General features: G+C 41.5%; 1 protein-coding gene across 2 annotated transcripts in view; it reads left to right on the forward strand.

Annotated features, from left to right (window-relative positions):
• Positions 1–10,036, forward strand: part of RIOK1 (RIO kinase 1) — a 28,639-nt gene extending 18,603 nt beyond the window's left edge. For both annotated transcript variants that reach the window (XM_034961408.3, XM_034961409.3), the window contains 5 exons: positions 2,513–2,578; positions 3,460–3,579; positions 5,014–5,067; positions 6,363–6,515; positions 9,469–10,036. In XM_034961408.3, coding sequence (XP_034817299.1) covers positions 2,513–2,578; positions 3,460–3,579; positions 5,014–5,067; positions 6,363–6,515; positions 9,469–9,579 — 504 coding nt within the window. In that variant the 3' untranslated portion in view covers positions 9,580–10,036. The remainder of the gene's footprint in view (positions 1–2,512; positions 2,579–3,459; positions 3,580–5,013; positions 5,068–6,362; positions 6,516–9,468) is intronic.
• The last annotated feature ends 6,926 nt before the right edge of the window (positions 10,037–16,962 follow it).

The raw sequence follows: 16,962 nt of genomic DNA on the forward strand, positions 1-16,962 counted from the left end.
TTATTCCCATTCTGTGACTTGTCTTTTCACTCTGTTGATTGCAAGCTTTGATGCACAGAAGTTTTAAATTTTGATGTGATCCAGTTTATCTATTTTTATTTTTGTCTCTGAATCATAGAGTTTTGAACACACGGCATGTATGCCTCTACACAGGTTTTCAGGTTTGTTTGTTTTTGAGATGGAGTCTCGTTCTGTTGCCCAGGCTGGAGTGCAATGGCACAATCTCAGCTCACTGTAACCTCCACCTCCTGGATTCAAGTGATTCTCCCACCTCAGCATCCTGAATAGCTGGGATTATGGGCACCTGCCATCATGCCCAGCTAATTTTTGTATTTTTGTAGAGATAAGGTTTCACCATGTTGGCCATGGCCAGTCTCGAACTCCTGACCTCAGGAGATCCGCCTGCCTCGGCCTCCCAAAGTGCTGGGATTACAGGCATAAGTCGCCTTGCCTGGCCAGGTCTTCAGGTTTTATCCTGTCCTTTCCTCTTTTTCCATTTCCTTGCAATACCTTCCCATTTCTGCCTTTACTCAACTTTGCTCCGCCTGGTGAACTTTAAAGCTCCGGTTAGAAAGCTCTCTGGAGGGGGATTTCAGCAGAAATTGTTTTCATAGGTGTAGTCTCCTACAACTATAATAGAAGTAGTCACACTGTGTCACTTATTATACTAAGTCCTTAATTCTGTCACCCTCAATTATGAACTTTTATGGAACAGGAGTTTTCTCTGTTGCCAAGTACCCAATATCTGGCCCATAGTAGGCAATCACATCTGTTAATGGAATAAATAAGTGTGTCATTTTTATTCCTCAACTTTTTAACTTAGCACTGACTTTCTTTTTCTTTTTCTTTTTTTTTTTTTTAAATGGAGTTTCCCTCTTGTTGCCCAGGCTGGAGTGCAGTGGGGCAATCTCGGCTCACTGCAACCTTTGCTTCCTGGGTTCAAGCGATTCTCCTGCCTCAGCCTCCCGAGTAGCTGGGATTACAGGCATGCGCCCCCACGCCCAGCTAATTTTGTATTTTTAGTAGAGATGGGGTTTCTCCATGTTGGTCAGGCTGGCCTTGAACTCCTGACCTCAGGTGATCCATCCGCCTCGGCCTCCCAAAGTGCTGGGATCATAGGTGTGAGCCACCACACCCGGCCTCTTTTATTTATTTATTTTTTTGACGGAGTTTCGCTCTTGTCACCCAGGCTGGAGTGCAGTGTGCAATTTCGGCTCACTGCAATCTCCACCTCCCAGGTTAAAGCAGTTCTTCTGCCTCAGCCTCCCCAGTAGCTGGGATTACAGGCACCCAGTAGCTGGGATTACAGGAGCCCACCACCACTCCCGACTAATTTGTGTGTGTGTGTGTGTGTGTGTGTGTGTGTGTGTGTGTGTGTGTGTGTGTGTTTGAGATGGAGTCTGGCTCTCTCACCCATGCTGGAGTACAGTGGCACGATCTCGGCTCACCACAACCTCTGCCTCCCGGGTTCAAGTGATTCTCCTGCCTCAGCCTCCCAAGTAACTGAGATTTCAGGTGCATGTTAGCATGCCTGGCTAATTTTTGTGTTTTTAGTAGAGACGGGTTTTCACCATGTTGGCTAGGCTGGTCTGGAACTCCTGATCTCATGATCCACCCGCCTCAGCCTCCCAAAGTGCTGGGATTACAGACGTGAGCCTCAGCCTCCCAAAGTGCTGGGATTACAGGCGTGAGCCTCAGCCTCCCAAAGTGCTGGGATTACAGGCATGAGCCTGTAATTAGACTGCACCTGGCCTAATTTTTGTATTTTTAGTAGAGACGGAGTTTCCCCATATTGCCCAGGCTGGTCACAAACTCCTGATCTCAGGTGATCTGCCGGCCTCACCTCCCAAAGTGCTGGGATTAGAGGCGTGAGCCACTGTGCCTGGGTCAGCACTGATTTTCGTGTCTAAACTCAAAAAAAAAAAAGAAAAACCTCTGCTCCCACTATTTTTTCCTTTCTTCTATATAGAGAAGAGAACACTCAGTTTTATAAACCAAAAGAACCCTTTGGAATCTTTGTCACCCTCATTTCAGTCATTGTTTGCTCAGAGAGCTTTCTTCGGTGGTTTATACTGCAGCAGCAATAAAGCCGTATATTCAAGATTTACAGCCAGCCTTTGCAATTCCCTTTGCCGACTGCTCAGGATTTAAGGAATGGTTCTTTCATTCTTTAGGTCTCTGTATTCCTTTAGTAAATGCTAAAGCATTTACTAAATGCAAAAGCTAATTATTTAAATTTAGTAAAAGTAGCATAACTTTTGAAAAAGGGGGGCTAGGGATCCCCCTAGGCTAGAAGAGTTTGATTTATTGTTACTTTTGGGTTGATGGCAGCCTTTTTGGTGAGGTCTGTGCTGGAAAGCTAACTTGTACCATTAGACCTCACTAAATGCTTTCCTAAGTGTGAGGAGGTGATACTTAAAAAGATTGGAACAAATTTGTACCAAAACTGGGACATGGATGTGCCTTCTGCAGTTTGAATATAAAAGAAAGTCATTTTTGTTTTCTTTCCAAGGCCATGGAAATAGCATCTCAAAGGACCAAGGAAGAACGGTCTAGCCAAGATCATGTGGATGAAGAGGTAGGATTTATTATCTATTCACAGCCTTTGGAAACACTTGTGTTTTGAGGGTTTTTTTTTTTTATGTTGCTAGAGCATAAACTTGATTTAAATAGATAAGCAGCTTTTTCAAATGATGGTAATATTTCCTTAAGATATATTATAGTAAATGATTTAAGTGAGCCAAGTTGGATAGTTTACATTTCACTGTATTGGTCCACTCAGCAACCTGTTAGCCCGTTGTCCTAGATGGAGAAAATTTTTAAAGAGCCTGTTAGGATATAGGCGTCAAGAAGGAAAAGCCTGTTTTTAGTTTGCAAATGTGAGTTTTTAAATGACTTAAATATTGATTCTAGAAATGTTATAGATTTTAAATATTATGCTTTGATAAAAACGAGTCAGGGTGTTTTTTTGTGAAGGAGCCATAGTAGGCTTTTAAAAAAAATTCTCACAACTCTTAATGGTTGACTATGAGGTGCCCTGTGTTTGTCGGCAGCTCTCCACCTTTTTCACTGTAGCAGCTGGGTATGTTTCATAAGGCATAGCCAGGCAGCGCTTGCCAACTGTAATTCCGCCCCTTTCCCTCCTGCTCAGAAAAGCTTTTTGGAACAAAAATGAAGGAGAAGTGTTATTCTAAGGATAATCTTGAATCAGCTCTAATGTTTTTTTTCCCTTCCTTAAAATAAATCATATGCAAAATTTAGTGTTCTATCATTAGTAGTGTTACTTTTGGGACACCACATCACAGATGGGATACCAGTGTGTGCAGACAGCTTAGCCAAGCATCAGTGTTGGGGATGAATGAATATATAGATTCCCCTGTAACCTGATGGAGGAGTATGCTGTGTGAATGTGAGAAGTGTATGAATAACAGTTTTGATTTTGCTTTTCCTCTCTGTTAGGTGTTTAAGCGAGCATATATTCCTAGAACCTTGAATGAAGTGAAAAATTATGAGAGGGATATGGACATAATTATGAAATTGAAGGAAGAGGACATGGCCATGAATGCCCAACAAGATAATGTAAGTAGCTTGGTTTGTATATAGCAAGCAGCTCTTCAAAAGTAGTAGGGGACTGTCCCAAACCTATCTGGGCCTTTTAAGTTCCCCTAATCGTGAATATTGGCTTCTGAGCTAGTGAAATGACTAACTCTATCTGTGTTAACTTGTGTGCACATTGAACGCAAAGGGAATTATTTGGAATTTATGAGAGGAGGTAACACATTTGAATGAATCCAACAAGCTGTAATTGTAGAAACAAGATTCAGAAAGAAGTCTAGGCTATTAATGGTTATTATATTAGGTCCATTAACATATATTTCTTTAACATACATCATTCAGGAACAATTTCTTTTTGGTGAAGGGTCAGATAGTAAATATTTTAGGCTTTGCAAGCCAAGAAACAAAATTGAGGTGATTACGTAGGTCCTTATGTAACAAGAGAGAAAAAAATTCACCCTCAATTTTTATTCGTGAAATTAGAAATACTTTAATAATAGTTGAATACACTTTTGTGTAATACAAGTATACTAAAGAAGAGTGGAATTATTTGATGTGGGGCAGATAATATTTCGCTTAATTGGGGCTCAAAGTTTGTGTTTGCTATCTTCAAATTGATTGCAAATGTTTATCTGTAAAAACTACCAGGTAGGCTGGGCGCAGTGGCTCACACCTGTAATCCCAGCCCTTTGGGAGGCCAAGGTGGGCGGATCACTTGAGGTCAGGAGTTCGAGACCAACCTGGCCAACATGGTGAAACCCTGTCTCTACTAAAAATACAAAAATTAGCCAGGCATGGTGGTGTGCTCCTGTAATCCAAGCTATTGGGGAGGCTGAGGCACGAGAATCACTTGAACCCGGGAGGCGGAGGCTGCAGTGAGCTGAGATTGCGCCATTGGACTTTAGCCTAGGCTACAGAGTGGGACTTTGTCTCAAAAAAGGCCCAGTACGGAGGCTCACACCTGTAATCTCAGCACTTTGGGAGGCCGAGGTGGGTGGATCACCTGAAGTCAGGAGTTCGAGACCAGCCTGGCCAACATGGTGAAACCTCATCTCTACTAAAAATATAAAAATTAGCTGGGCATCGTGGCAGGCACCTGTAATCCCTGCTACTCAGGAGGCTGAGGCAGGAGAATCTCCTGAACCCCAGGTGGTGGAGGTTGCAGTGAGCCAAGATCGCGCCACTGCACTCCAGCCTAGGCGACAAAGCAAGACTCCGTCTCAAAAAAAAAAAAAAACAACTACCAGGTGGCTGGTTGGATTTGGCCAGTAGATCTGGTAGACAGAAATAATATCAATATTATAAACTTCCTGTGTTACAGTGAGATTAATTTTAGATACCTTTTTATAATCATAGGAGACATTATTTAACCCACATTGTTCTTAATAGTGCAATATGCATATTTCATTGTCTAGTTTTATGTTGATCCTTATTTTTTTTTTTCCTTTTGGTTATAAGATTCTATACCAGACTGTTACAGGATTGAAGAAAGATTTGTCAGGAGTTCAGAAGGTATGAAGAACATGTGTTACTGTTTGTTTGTGTGAAAACAGTTTTAAAGGATATAAACTCTAGTCATACTGTTTTTTATTATTATTTAATATTATTAGAACTAAATATTATTTTATATTGTTAAAATGTTATAATTGCTTTCAAAGTCTGTGGACATCTTCAGAAATGCCATTTTTGTGTTCTTTCTAAACACAGCACTGAAATTTGGAAATTAATTTATTTTTCTTTCTGTCTCTGAATTGTTCAGTGATTGCAGGTGAGGTATTTATCTTTTTGTATCCTAGTCGTCATTTGTGGAGTTCTTAATGATAGCCATTGTGCTTCTTGATGGTTTTACAACCAGCTTAGGAGAACTTTGGAATGTAGTCTCCTACCAGGGTATTACTTGTTAAAGAACAATCTCATGAGTTCAGCAAGTCCTGCTGTGCTGGATTCCTGTAATGTTCTTTTTTCTTAAAACAATCTTGTTTTGTTTTACATTTTAGAAGGGCAGGGATTAAGTAATTCTAACTTAGGCAGTCATAAAAGCAGTCTTTATTTTTTTAAATCTTCCTAATTGAAGACTTAAATAAAGGATCACAGTTTGCTTTCTTAAAATCATGTATTTTCTGTGGAAAGAATTGAATTAGGGGAATTCTGGTATTTTGCATTTCTGAGTTATAATAACAGGTGTCATAAGGAAGTTATGCTTTGGATTCCAGAGCATGAAGATTTTATTGCAGCAAGCTAGAATATCTTGTTGTACAATTGACTTCTAAAGATCTGTTTTTCTCTTATAAAAGGGAAACCTCACTCTTAAAAACTGCTAGGAAGCGCTGTATTAGACAACTGCTAAATTTCAGGAAGTAATGAAAATTTCTCTTCTTCAAATATTGTTTTCCCTCCCAATTGGATTAGTTTATTGCTAGAAATGTGGTTCACAGGAAAACAGCTGTGAAGTTATCCATATAAATCTTTATTTTCTACCTCTATGTATATTTTGTCTCTTTCCCAATCCCAACTAAATGCTCCTGATTAGCTGAAAGAAGGAGAACAGCTCTGTTGTTGGTCTAGGTCACGCAGTAAAGCCCTGGTTCCTTCATTTGAGTATGTTCTGGAGCCTTACTTGGAGTGGCTACTTTCATGTTTCCCTCCTGATGTTCATTCTGGTGTTTTGATGTTTCAGTACGGGATGTTAGTTTTTAACATATATTTGCGAGCCTAAAATCTGAATTCTGGCATTAACACATTTAACAACAACACATAACTTGGTTTGTGTGTTGTTTAGAATAACATGGTTCTTTAATAATTTCAAGGTCCCTGCACTCCTAGAAAATCAAGTGGAGGAAAGGACTTGTTCTGATTCAGAAGATACTGGAAGCTCTGAGTGCTCTGACACAGACTCTGAAGAGCAGGGAGACCATGCCCGCCCCAAGAAACACACCACGGACCCTGACATTGATAAAAAAGTAAGCAATGAAATACCTTCCCCTTTTCTTTAGCGTGGGAGCACAGCCGCTCTTATTTCTCTTTGCTCAAGGATCTAGCTAGATTATGATGGCTGAAAACATTATTGATAAGTACCTCTAATTACAGTTTTAATACCTAAGTGTGAACTTGACTTTTGGTGGTAACATTATCTTGAGATTGGGCTGCTCATCAGAGCACCTTGGGCATTGCCTAGAGAGAGCACGCACTAAATTCAGTACATTTCACATGAAGTACAAGTGATGTTAGAGTTGACCCAGGGTAAATACTGAAGAGCCATTTCAGAGGGATTTATAGCCCAGCTTGATGTTTCTGGAATCTGAAAGACCATATAATAGTCCCCCCATCCATGCTTTCACTTTCTACTGTTTCAGTTCCCTGCAGTCAGCCTTGGTTTGCAAATATTAAATGGAAAATTCCAGAAGTAAACAATTTATAAGTTTTAAATTGCTCACTGTCCTAAGTAGTGTGATGAAATTCATGCTGTCCTCCTCCATCCTGCCTGGAATGTGAATTATCACGTGGTCCAGCGTCTTCACACTGTCGACACTCCCCACCCGTTAGTCACTTAGTAGCCTTCTTGGCTATCAGTTCAGCTGCTGTGATGTTGTGGTGCTTGTGTGCAAGTAACCCTTACTTTGCTTAATAATGACCGTAAATTACAGGAGTAGTGATGTTGGAATTTCAGGTATGCTTTAGAGAAGCCATAAAATGCTTCCTTTAAGTGGAAAGGTGACCATTCTTGACTTAACAAGGAACTCATGCCTGTAATCCTAGCACTTTGGGAGGCCAAGGAGGGCGGATCACTCCAGACCAGTCTGGGCAACAGAGTGATACCCCGTCTCTATTAAAACATTGGTGATGAGCACCTGTAGTCCCAAATACTTGGGAGGCTAAGGCAAGAGGATCCCTTGAGTCCAGAAGTTTGAGGTTCTAGTGAGCTGATCATGCCACTGCACGCCAGCCTGGGTGACAGAGTGAGATTCTGTCTCAAAAAAGTAAATAAGAAAAGGAAAAGAATCATATGCTGAAGTTGCTGGTGAGAATCTTTTATCCGTGACATTGTGGAGAAGGAAAAAGATGTTTGTGCTGGTTTTGCTGTCTCACCCCAAACTGCAAAACTTAGGCCCATAGCATGTGATAACTGCTTAGTTAAGATGGAAAAGGCATGAAATTTGTGGGTGAAAGACGTAAACAAAAACATCTTCCAGTTGACGGCACCATGTTGCACCAGAAAGCACTGAGCCTATACGAAGGTTTCAAAGGTTTCGGCAAGGGTTCCCCTGAAATGAGTGACACCAGGCCATTTACTGTAAGGAATAGTTACACAGATTCAGGAATAGGTTTGGACTAAAAAATAGAAAAATTACCAGAGAGGCTGCATCTGCCAATGAAGAAGCTACTGTCACATGAGTATGATACTGTGGGATATTTGGAGAGAGAGACCACATTCAAATAACTTTTACTATAGTATATTGTTACCATTCTGTTATTAGTTATTATCTCTTACTGTGCCTAATTTATAAATTAAACCTCATCATAGGTACGTATGTATAGGAAGAAGCATAGTATCTATAGGGTTTGGCACTATCCACAGTTTTAAGCATCCACTGGGAGTCTTGGAACATATCCCCCATGGATAAGAAGGGACTCTTGTATTTCTTTAATCCCTAGCCATAGACATAAGAGACACTGCTGACTGAATGCTATGTAACTATTATTATTCCATCTTAGTCTAATCCTTTAAACCTTATACAATGTGGGTCCCAAGACTTCTGAGGGACAGACTCAGCTGCTAGCATATTTTCTCATATGTCTACTAGAAATACATATTTTGTCTCTTTCCAATGTCTATTTCTGTTAGAATATGGAACTTGTAAAGAAAAGTATTTGCAAACATTTAATAACATTCTTAAGGATATTTCTGTTTGGCTGTCTTCACATTTCTATTAAGGAAGCTCAGCTGGGCGCGGTGGCTCACGCCTGTAATCCCATCACTTTGGGAGGCCGAGGCAGGTGGATCACGAGGTCAGGAGATCGAGACCATCCTGGCTAACATGGTGAAACCCTGTCTCTACTAAAAATACAAAAAATTAGCCGGGCGTGGTGGCAGGCGCCTGTAGTCCCAGCTCCTTGGGAGGCTGAGGCAGGAGAAGTGGCGTGAACCCAGGAGGCGGAGCTTGCAGTGAGCCGAGATCACGCCACTGCATGCCAGCCTGGGCGACAGAAACTCCGTCTCAAAAAAAAAAAAAAAAAAAGAGGAAGCTCAATGCCGGTTATGGTGGCTCATGCCTGTAGTCTCAGCTACTGGGGAGGTTGAGGCAAGAGGATTGCTTGAGCCCAGGAGCTTGAGGCTGCAGTGCACAATGGTCATGCTACTGCCCTCCTGCCTGAGTGACAGAGTGAGTCCCTGTCTCTAAAAAGAAAAAGCTGAAAGACAGTTTTCACCCCAAGTTCCTCCACCAACCCATAATCATTTTCTTTTCTTTTCTTTACATTACACTCACTTTTATTCTTCTATGTGTGTATTTTATTTAGTTATAATCATAATAAGAATACTCCAGGTGGGTGCAGTGGCTCATGCCTGTAATCTCAGCATTTTGGGAGATCAAGATGGGTGGATCACTTGAGCCCAGGAGGTCGAGACCAGCCTGTGCAATCTGGCGAAGCCCCATCTCTACCAAAAAATACCCCAAAAAAACCTAGCCAGGTGTGGTGGTGCACACCTGTTGTCCCAGCTACCCAGGAGGCTGAGGTGGGAGGATTGCTTGAGCCCAGGAGGTGGAGGCTGAAGTGAACCAGGGTCACGCCACTGACTCCAGCCTGGGCGACAGAGCAAGACCCTGTCTAAAAAACAAAACAAAACAAAAAACAAAAACAAAAAATGCATACTCCAAATGAATGAAAGTTGGCTTTTTTGTTTGTTTTTTACAGGAAAGAAAAAAGATGGTCAAGGAAGCCCAGAGAGAGAAAAGAAAAAACAAAATTCCTAAACATGTGAAAAAAAGAAAGGAGAAGACAGCCAAGACGAAAAAAGGCAAATAGAATGAGAACCATATTATGTACAGTCATTTTCCTCAGTTCCTTTTCTCGCCTGAACTCTAAGCTGCATCTGGAAGATGGCTTATTGGTTTTAACCAGATTGTCATCGTGGCACTGTCTGTGAAGACGGATTCAAATGTTTTCATGTAACTATGTAAAAAGCTCTAAGCTCTAAGTCTAGATCCAGTCACTGACTCTGTCTGGTGTTGACAGAGGATTTATTTAAGCTATTATTTTAATAAAGAACTTTGTACATTTTTATTTTTATATTTTTTTCTCTTACAAATATGTTTTTGGAAGCATGATGAATGTTTAAATGTAGTCAACATCTGTAACTCTTACATGAGTGTCCAGAGGCACTCATGGGAAAATTGGTTTTGCTTTCTTTGTACACACCAGAGACCCATCTGAGATCATCTGATTATAAGGCCATGTTTATATAAAGGGAATTTCACCCACAGTTCAGCTGGCTGTTGATTTTCACTGCAACTCTGCCTTTGTGTGTATTGGCGATCATTTGTAATGCTCTTACACTTCGTCTTTAATGTTCTTTTTGGAGTTAGGACCTCTCAGTTCATAAAGTTTTTTACATTCAATCATTTGGCATATTCATTCATTCATCAAAAATTTGAGTATTTTGCTGGGGATACAGCAGAAAACAAACTAGACAAAAATTACTACCTTTGAGTAGTTTACATTTTGATAGGAAGATAAGACATTAACCAAAGTAAGTAAAAAGCAGTGTATCAGCAGGTGATAAATTCTATGGAGAGAAATAATGCAGAGATGAGAGGGCGCCTATAGATGAAGGAGTTTGCAGTTTAAAATAGGGTTCTTGGAAAGGCCTTACTGAGGGCTGATATTTGAGCAAATACTTGAAGAAGGTGAATTGTTTGCATAACAAGAAGGAAGAACATGCCAGGCAGAACAACCAGCAGTTGCAAAGCCCTGAGGCAGGAGTGTACGTGACATCTTCCAGAAACAGGGCTGAGACATCATCATCAAGGGAGAAAGTAGTAGATGCAATCAGATAGTGTACGGCTGTGGGAGGGTTTTGGCAGGGGAGTGATATGATCTGACTTCTGTTTTAAAAGGATTACTCTGGCCTCTGGAGAATTGATCAGGAAGCAAGGGTGGGAGACCAGTGGGTATGTTCATTGAAGTAAACCCAAGCAAGAGACGCTGATGGCTTGGTATAGGATGGTGGCAGACATGAGAGAAGTGGTTGCACATTCTAAGGGAAGAGATGAGATTGCGTGGAGTGAAGGGTGACTTCAGGGTTTCTGACCTGAGCAGCAACTGAGATGACTGGAGTTGCCACTTACTGTGATGGGAAAGACTGGACGGGAGCAGGTTTGGGGAGGGTAGGAGGGTGAGATAAAATAAAACCTTACATCACAACATAGTACAGATACTAAAAGAAATTACCAGTTTAATTTTTTTAATGATATACTTTATGTTGGAAGTGACTCTTGTAGTCATTGCATTTAGAAATAATTTCTATAAATCAACCCCTAGTTTTCACTTAAACTGAAGCTTGCCCCTGCTTATTTGACAGTGGGTTATAGGGGGAAATCATTTGAGCTCTTTATGTTTATTTTTACTATAAAGTTCAAAATATGAAATATAATTTCAATGAAACACAAAAATAATCCCTCTAAAATAGTCTACAGTTAGCACAACAAAAGAAAAAGCAAAAGCAGATATCAATCCTGCACACATCTGGGGAGTTTATCTTCAGGATCTTCTAACTCTTGTTTGTTTTGATCTTACTCTCCGACATGGTATGTTTGCATTAGGAGGTCAAGCTGCTCAGTGCTGTCTTTTGCTGAATCTCATGCAGTTTCCAAGCTTGGAATCAGTGCCACTTGGCCAGATGTAGCAATAGCCAGATTGTGGGGCAGTTCATTCTCTTACATTGCTGCTGGGAGGAAGTGACTTGTAAAACATCAAGAGTTGGTAATGAAGATTCTAACCTGAGAAAAGCTTTTCTGATACCCCTCTTGCTCATGTGGCTGTATCCTTGTTTGGATTCTGGGTCATAAGGCTGTGGCTGGTTAATAGCCACTCATCGTATTCTTGCCAACCTTGTCTGAAATTATCATCCTCATCAGAAGGCTTAAAAGGAGCCTAATCTTAGGCAAACAACTAGCAGGGCTGCTTGCTGACTTTGATAACAATTGAGTTTTGATTGTTTGGCAGGTTTTAGTGTTAATGGATTATTGGTTGTACAGTTACTTTCTATTTGGAAAGGTGAAGTTTGGGTCTCTTGGCCCAAAGCTGGGGACATTATTTTGGTGGTTGTAGATATATCTGATTTCATGTTTTGTTGTTTTTCTCATCCATCAAAATAATGCAGATGTTTCTAAAAGTTTACTATGAGAAATCTGGGTAACTTCTTTGAAGCACAAAATTACAGCTCTTTCCTATGCTGCTGTCACTCTTATTCTTCCTTTGATAAACCTGTTCAGGAATAGAATGTTTCTCAGCCTGAAAGTACCACCATTTCTTTTTGTTTGTTTGTTTGTTTTGAGATGGAGTCTCGCTCTGTCGCCCAGGCTGGAGCGCAGTGGTGAGATCTTGCCTCACTGCAACCTTCACCTCCCAGGTTCAAGTGATTCTCCTGCCTCAGCCTCCCAAGTAGCTGGGATTACAGGTGCCCGCCACCACACCTGGCTAATTTTTGTATTTTTAGTAGAGACAGAGTTTCACCATGTTAGCCAGGCCGGTCTCGAACTCCTGACCTTAGGTGATCCGCCCACCTTGTCTCCCAAAGTGCTGGGATTACAGGCGTGAGCCACCACTCCCAGCCAGCACCACCATTTGAAAGTGGTCTTTTAGTGAAGAAATGAGAACGGTGGCAGCTCTTTGCCCAGGTCTGGTCAAGTATGAATCCATGGTTCTTGACTAACATCAAGTTTTCTTCAGCTTTATCGCTAACTTGATGAAGACAGACCCAAGATGTGGAAAAACTTTATAGCTTGGTACTAAGAGTTGTTTGAGATCTTTCCTTTTCATGAGTATTCTGTTTAATTCTGTGTTAGCAGCTTGTTTCTTGGCTGTGGGCCCATCCTGTTTTGTGACTGTGATTTCATTAACCTTTTGGCTCAGAAAAGGAAGAGATTAAATAAAAGTTCCTCCAGATGCAGGTAAAAATGAAATTTAAGGACATCTCAAATGTCAGGCTCTGAATGCTATCTCTGAAAAATCCTTTTCATTTTCAAAAGCTTGATATGCTCTCTAATTTCTAGTGGTCTATACACATCATAAATAAAGACCTTGACTGTTCAGAGCTTTACTTTGATTTCTGAGGTTTACTTTTTTGATGGAAGAGCTAAAAGGATCGGCAGCGTGAGCAGATTCTCCTCAAGTATAGTTTCCCATGAAGATTTCAAGCACAGGGATCAAAACCAAGAACTCTCCACATTCTGTCTCCTAAATGGGATTAGGGTGTCACATTCCCTGCATTTTGGTTGGAGTATTTAACTTTCATATCCTTTGGGTTTGTGTTGCCTTGGACATGAAGGCTTTTAACTGTTTCAAGGGAAACCATAATATTGGTATGAAATCATTAAAGCCAGTTTTGTAAGGAAAGAAGTACTATCTTGCATCTATGCCTTCCAGAGATCTTAGTCCCAGTTGATGGTGTTGCAGAAGGTGGTGCAGGGTCTCAGACCCTGTGACACCATTAAGAAGGCAAATGCTGTAACCATTGTGGAAGTAATAGTAGCACCTCCCTCATAGATTATTGTGAAGGATGCTGAGAAGAGCTGGTGGGAAAGTTTGCAATGGTTGGATCAGGCTGATGGTACCCGAACCCATTGCTTTGTCATTGAAAGCGGAGCAGCCAGCCCCATAGGTGCTCCTGTTGTGATGTAAAAGGAAGTACACAGAACCATCTGTAAAATACCTCACCTGCCCCTAAAAACATTGAACCTGAACTATGTGGCCACTAGATGTAACTAGCAGTTTACAGGAAACACAGGACGCAGGAACAGGATAAATGATCCTATGAGGACACAACCAAATCTGGAATAAGGGAAAGTCCATAAGGAAAAAATAATAATAATAATAATGGAAGGCAGGGCACTGTGGCTCATGCCTATAATCCCAGCACTTTGGGAGGCCAAGGCGAGCAGATCACGAGGTCAGGAATTCAAGACCAGCCTGGTCAACATAGTGAAACCCCGTCTCTACTAAAAATACAAAAATTAGCTGGGCATGGTGGCACATGCCTGTAATCCCAGCTACTTGGGAGGCTGAGGCAGGAGAATCGCTTAAACCTGAGAGGTGGAGGTTGCAGTGAGCGGAGATCGCACCACTGCACTCCAGTTTGGGCAACAGAGTGAGACTTCATCTCAAAACAAAAAAGAAAGCACAAGTGGTTTCAGACCACATATCCCAATGCTGGGTACTGCATTTGGATCCTGATGAAATCAAACCAATTGTAAAAAAAATTGGGATGGTTTTTTAAAAAAAAGGAAAGTTAAAATGAAATATGTATTAGATGGTAGTAAGGAATTGTTCATCTTATTACATATGATAGTGACATTGTGGTTACATTTTTAAAAAATGTGTTCCCTCCACGTATCTACTGAAGTCTTAATGAATAGGATGTCTGGGATTGCTTTAAAATACTCCACCCTGTCTCTAAAGAAAAGTGGCAGTAGATGAAGCAAGATTTGCAGAATGTTAATAATTGCTAAAGCTGGGTAATGGATATGTGGGGATTCATAATACTGTTCCATTTTTGTATATAAAAATTTCTCTAAGAAAAAGGTTTTTTAAAGCAATTTTTAAGAGCGTCTCACTCTCTTGCCCTGGCTGGAGTGCAGTGGCACCTTCTTAGCTCACTGCAGCCTCGACCTCCTAGGCTCAAGTGATCTTCCTGCCTCAGCCTCCCTCGACCATCTGGGCTCAAGCAATCCTCCTGCCTCGGCCTCCCAAAGTGCTGGGATTACATCCACCACACCCAGCCAATAAAATGTTTTCTAAAAATGTGTTTAAGTATATTGAGCACTCAACATGGCTTATCACGTAGTAGTGCTATACTATACAAGTGTCTATGTATTTGTTATTTTACTTACTACTTTTAAGTAACTTCTTTTGCCTAGGCATCAGGTTAAACCATGTGAGCTAAGAAGATAGGTCTAGGCAGAATTATAATGCCAGTACTCACCTAGCTTGGTGTCATGAAATGCCCTTTTGGTTCTGAAATTTAGATTCTATTAGTGGGTGCAGTAAGATAACTTGTATATTGAACAAATGCAGATAGAATTCATTTTGCCAACCTGATCCTTGTTTTAAAAGACAATATCAGCCAGGTGCGGTGTCTTATGCCTGTAATCCCAGCACTTTGGGAGGCTGAGGAAGGTGGATCAGCTGAGGTCAGGAGTTCAAGACCAGCCTGGACAACATGGCAAAACCCTGTCTCTACTAAAAATACAAAAATTAGCCGGGAGTGGTGGTGTGCACCTGTAATCCCAGCTACTCGGGAGGCTGAGGCAGGAGAATCGCTTGAACCTGGGAGGCAGAGGTTGCAGTGAGCCAAGATCGTACCACTGCACTCCAGCCTGGGCGACAGAGTGAAACTCTGTCTCAAAAAAAAAAAAAAAGGCAATACCACTTCTGTGAGACCTGTTCTAACCACTCTATTTGAAATTGCCATCCTGCCTGCTTCCCGAAGGCCCCACGTGCCTTGTCAGCTCACTTGCATTATTTTTCTATAGCTCTTCTAACAACCTAAACTCACATGTTGAATTTACTTATTCATACCGTGTCTCTTTCCTCGCCTTCCACCTCGGTCTATAGTGTAAGCTCCGAAAGGGCAGGGATATCTGTCTTTGTTTTGTTTTGTATCCCTGCTCCTAGCATGGTGCCTGAAACATAGTCAATGCCCAATAAATACTTAACTGAATAATATGTTGTGTTTCCTAAAAAAAGATCAGGCTATTCCATCCATGGATCACACCCCTCACGTTCATAAAAATGAAAATAAGGAGTCGACGTGGGTTGATCTGCACCTTCTAGTCACACCCTCCCTGTGACCAGCGGCCATGTTTTCCAATGGCAGCCGGAGTCGGATCTGTGGGCTCAAGTGCTACACCCTGCAGCAGAGCCTGTTTTGTCATTGACCCTTGGTGCGGAAGGCACTCAAGCCAATGGAACTGATTAGACTAAGATTAAATTAGACTAAGATAATCGAGGAATGTTGCTATTTTAATCTTGACCATGTGAGACCATTTGACTATCATCCAAAGGGCTCGGCCAAAAAAAGATTACCTAGTGAGTTAATCCCAAATCATCACAATATGTGAGAAAATGGGGCCGGGCACGGTGGCTCCCAGCACTTTGGGAGGCCAAGGCAGGTGGATCACCTGAGGTCAGGAGTTCAAGACCAGCCTCGCCAACATGGTGAAACCCTGTCCCTACAAAAATACAAAAATTAGCTGGACATGGTGGCAGGCGCCTGTAATCCCAGCTACTCAGGAGGCTGAGGTGGGAGAATCGCTTGAATCCAGGAGGCAGAGGTTGCAATGAATGAACCGAGATCATGCCATTGTACTCCAGCCTGGGCAACAGAGCGAGACAATGTCTCAAAAAAAAAAAAAAAAAAAAAAAAAGGAAAGAAAAAAAGAAAAGAAAATAGGAAAATGGGAAGCTTTATGAAATCAAGACGTGTGTTCACACGTCATCATCTCTTCCCAAATGTTATAGCTGATAAATTTAAAGAGCTATTGATTCCAAGAGATGGCCCTGAGTTTAAACAAGACCTCGGCCTACTTGACAGCCTGACAAATTCCCACAGTGACACTGCCATGACTCTTTCCTCCAACAGGTTGTGAAATAGTGCCCCAGCCCCATGGGACTGGTGTGATTGTTAGTGGGTACTCAGTCTTGCCCAATCTGATTTTTCCTTAAATAGTACCAATATGACAGCAATGTTGGGAGGTTGTCTCCGGCTGCCTCTGCATGTAAATATTGTCAACCTTGCTCAAGGGAAATGGGGTTGTCGACTTTAGTCCAAGATCCCTCTCTTGGCTATTACTGGCAACCTGCCATGGAACTGGGCAAGCCTCTTTCCTTTCGGGGGAAACTGCTCATCTGTAAATTGAGGGAATTGGGTTATCTAGTCCAACTTGGTCTAGATGGCCATAACATTTCATCTTTAAAATTCTGTTATTAAAAAAAAAAAATGATTTGGAACAGCCAAGTTGGAATTACAAATCCTGAAAGGACTTGTTCATTAAAAATAAAATGGCCAGGCACAGTGGCTCATGCCTGTAATCCCAGCACTTTGAGAGGCAGAGGCGGGCGGATCACGAGGTCAAGAGATTGATACCATCCTGGCTAACACGGTGAAACCCCGTCTGTACTAAAAATACA

The sequence above is a fragment of the Pan paniscus genome, chromosome 5 (assembly GCF_029289425.2).
Source record: "Pan paniscus chromosome 5, NHGRI_mPanPan1-v2.0_pri, whole genome shotgun sequence".
Taxonomy (NCBI): Eukaryota; Metazoa; Chordata; class Mammalia; order Primates; family Hominidae; genus Pan; species Pan paniscus.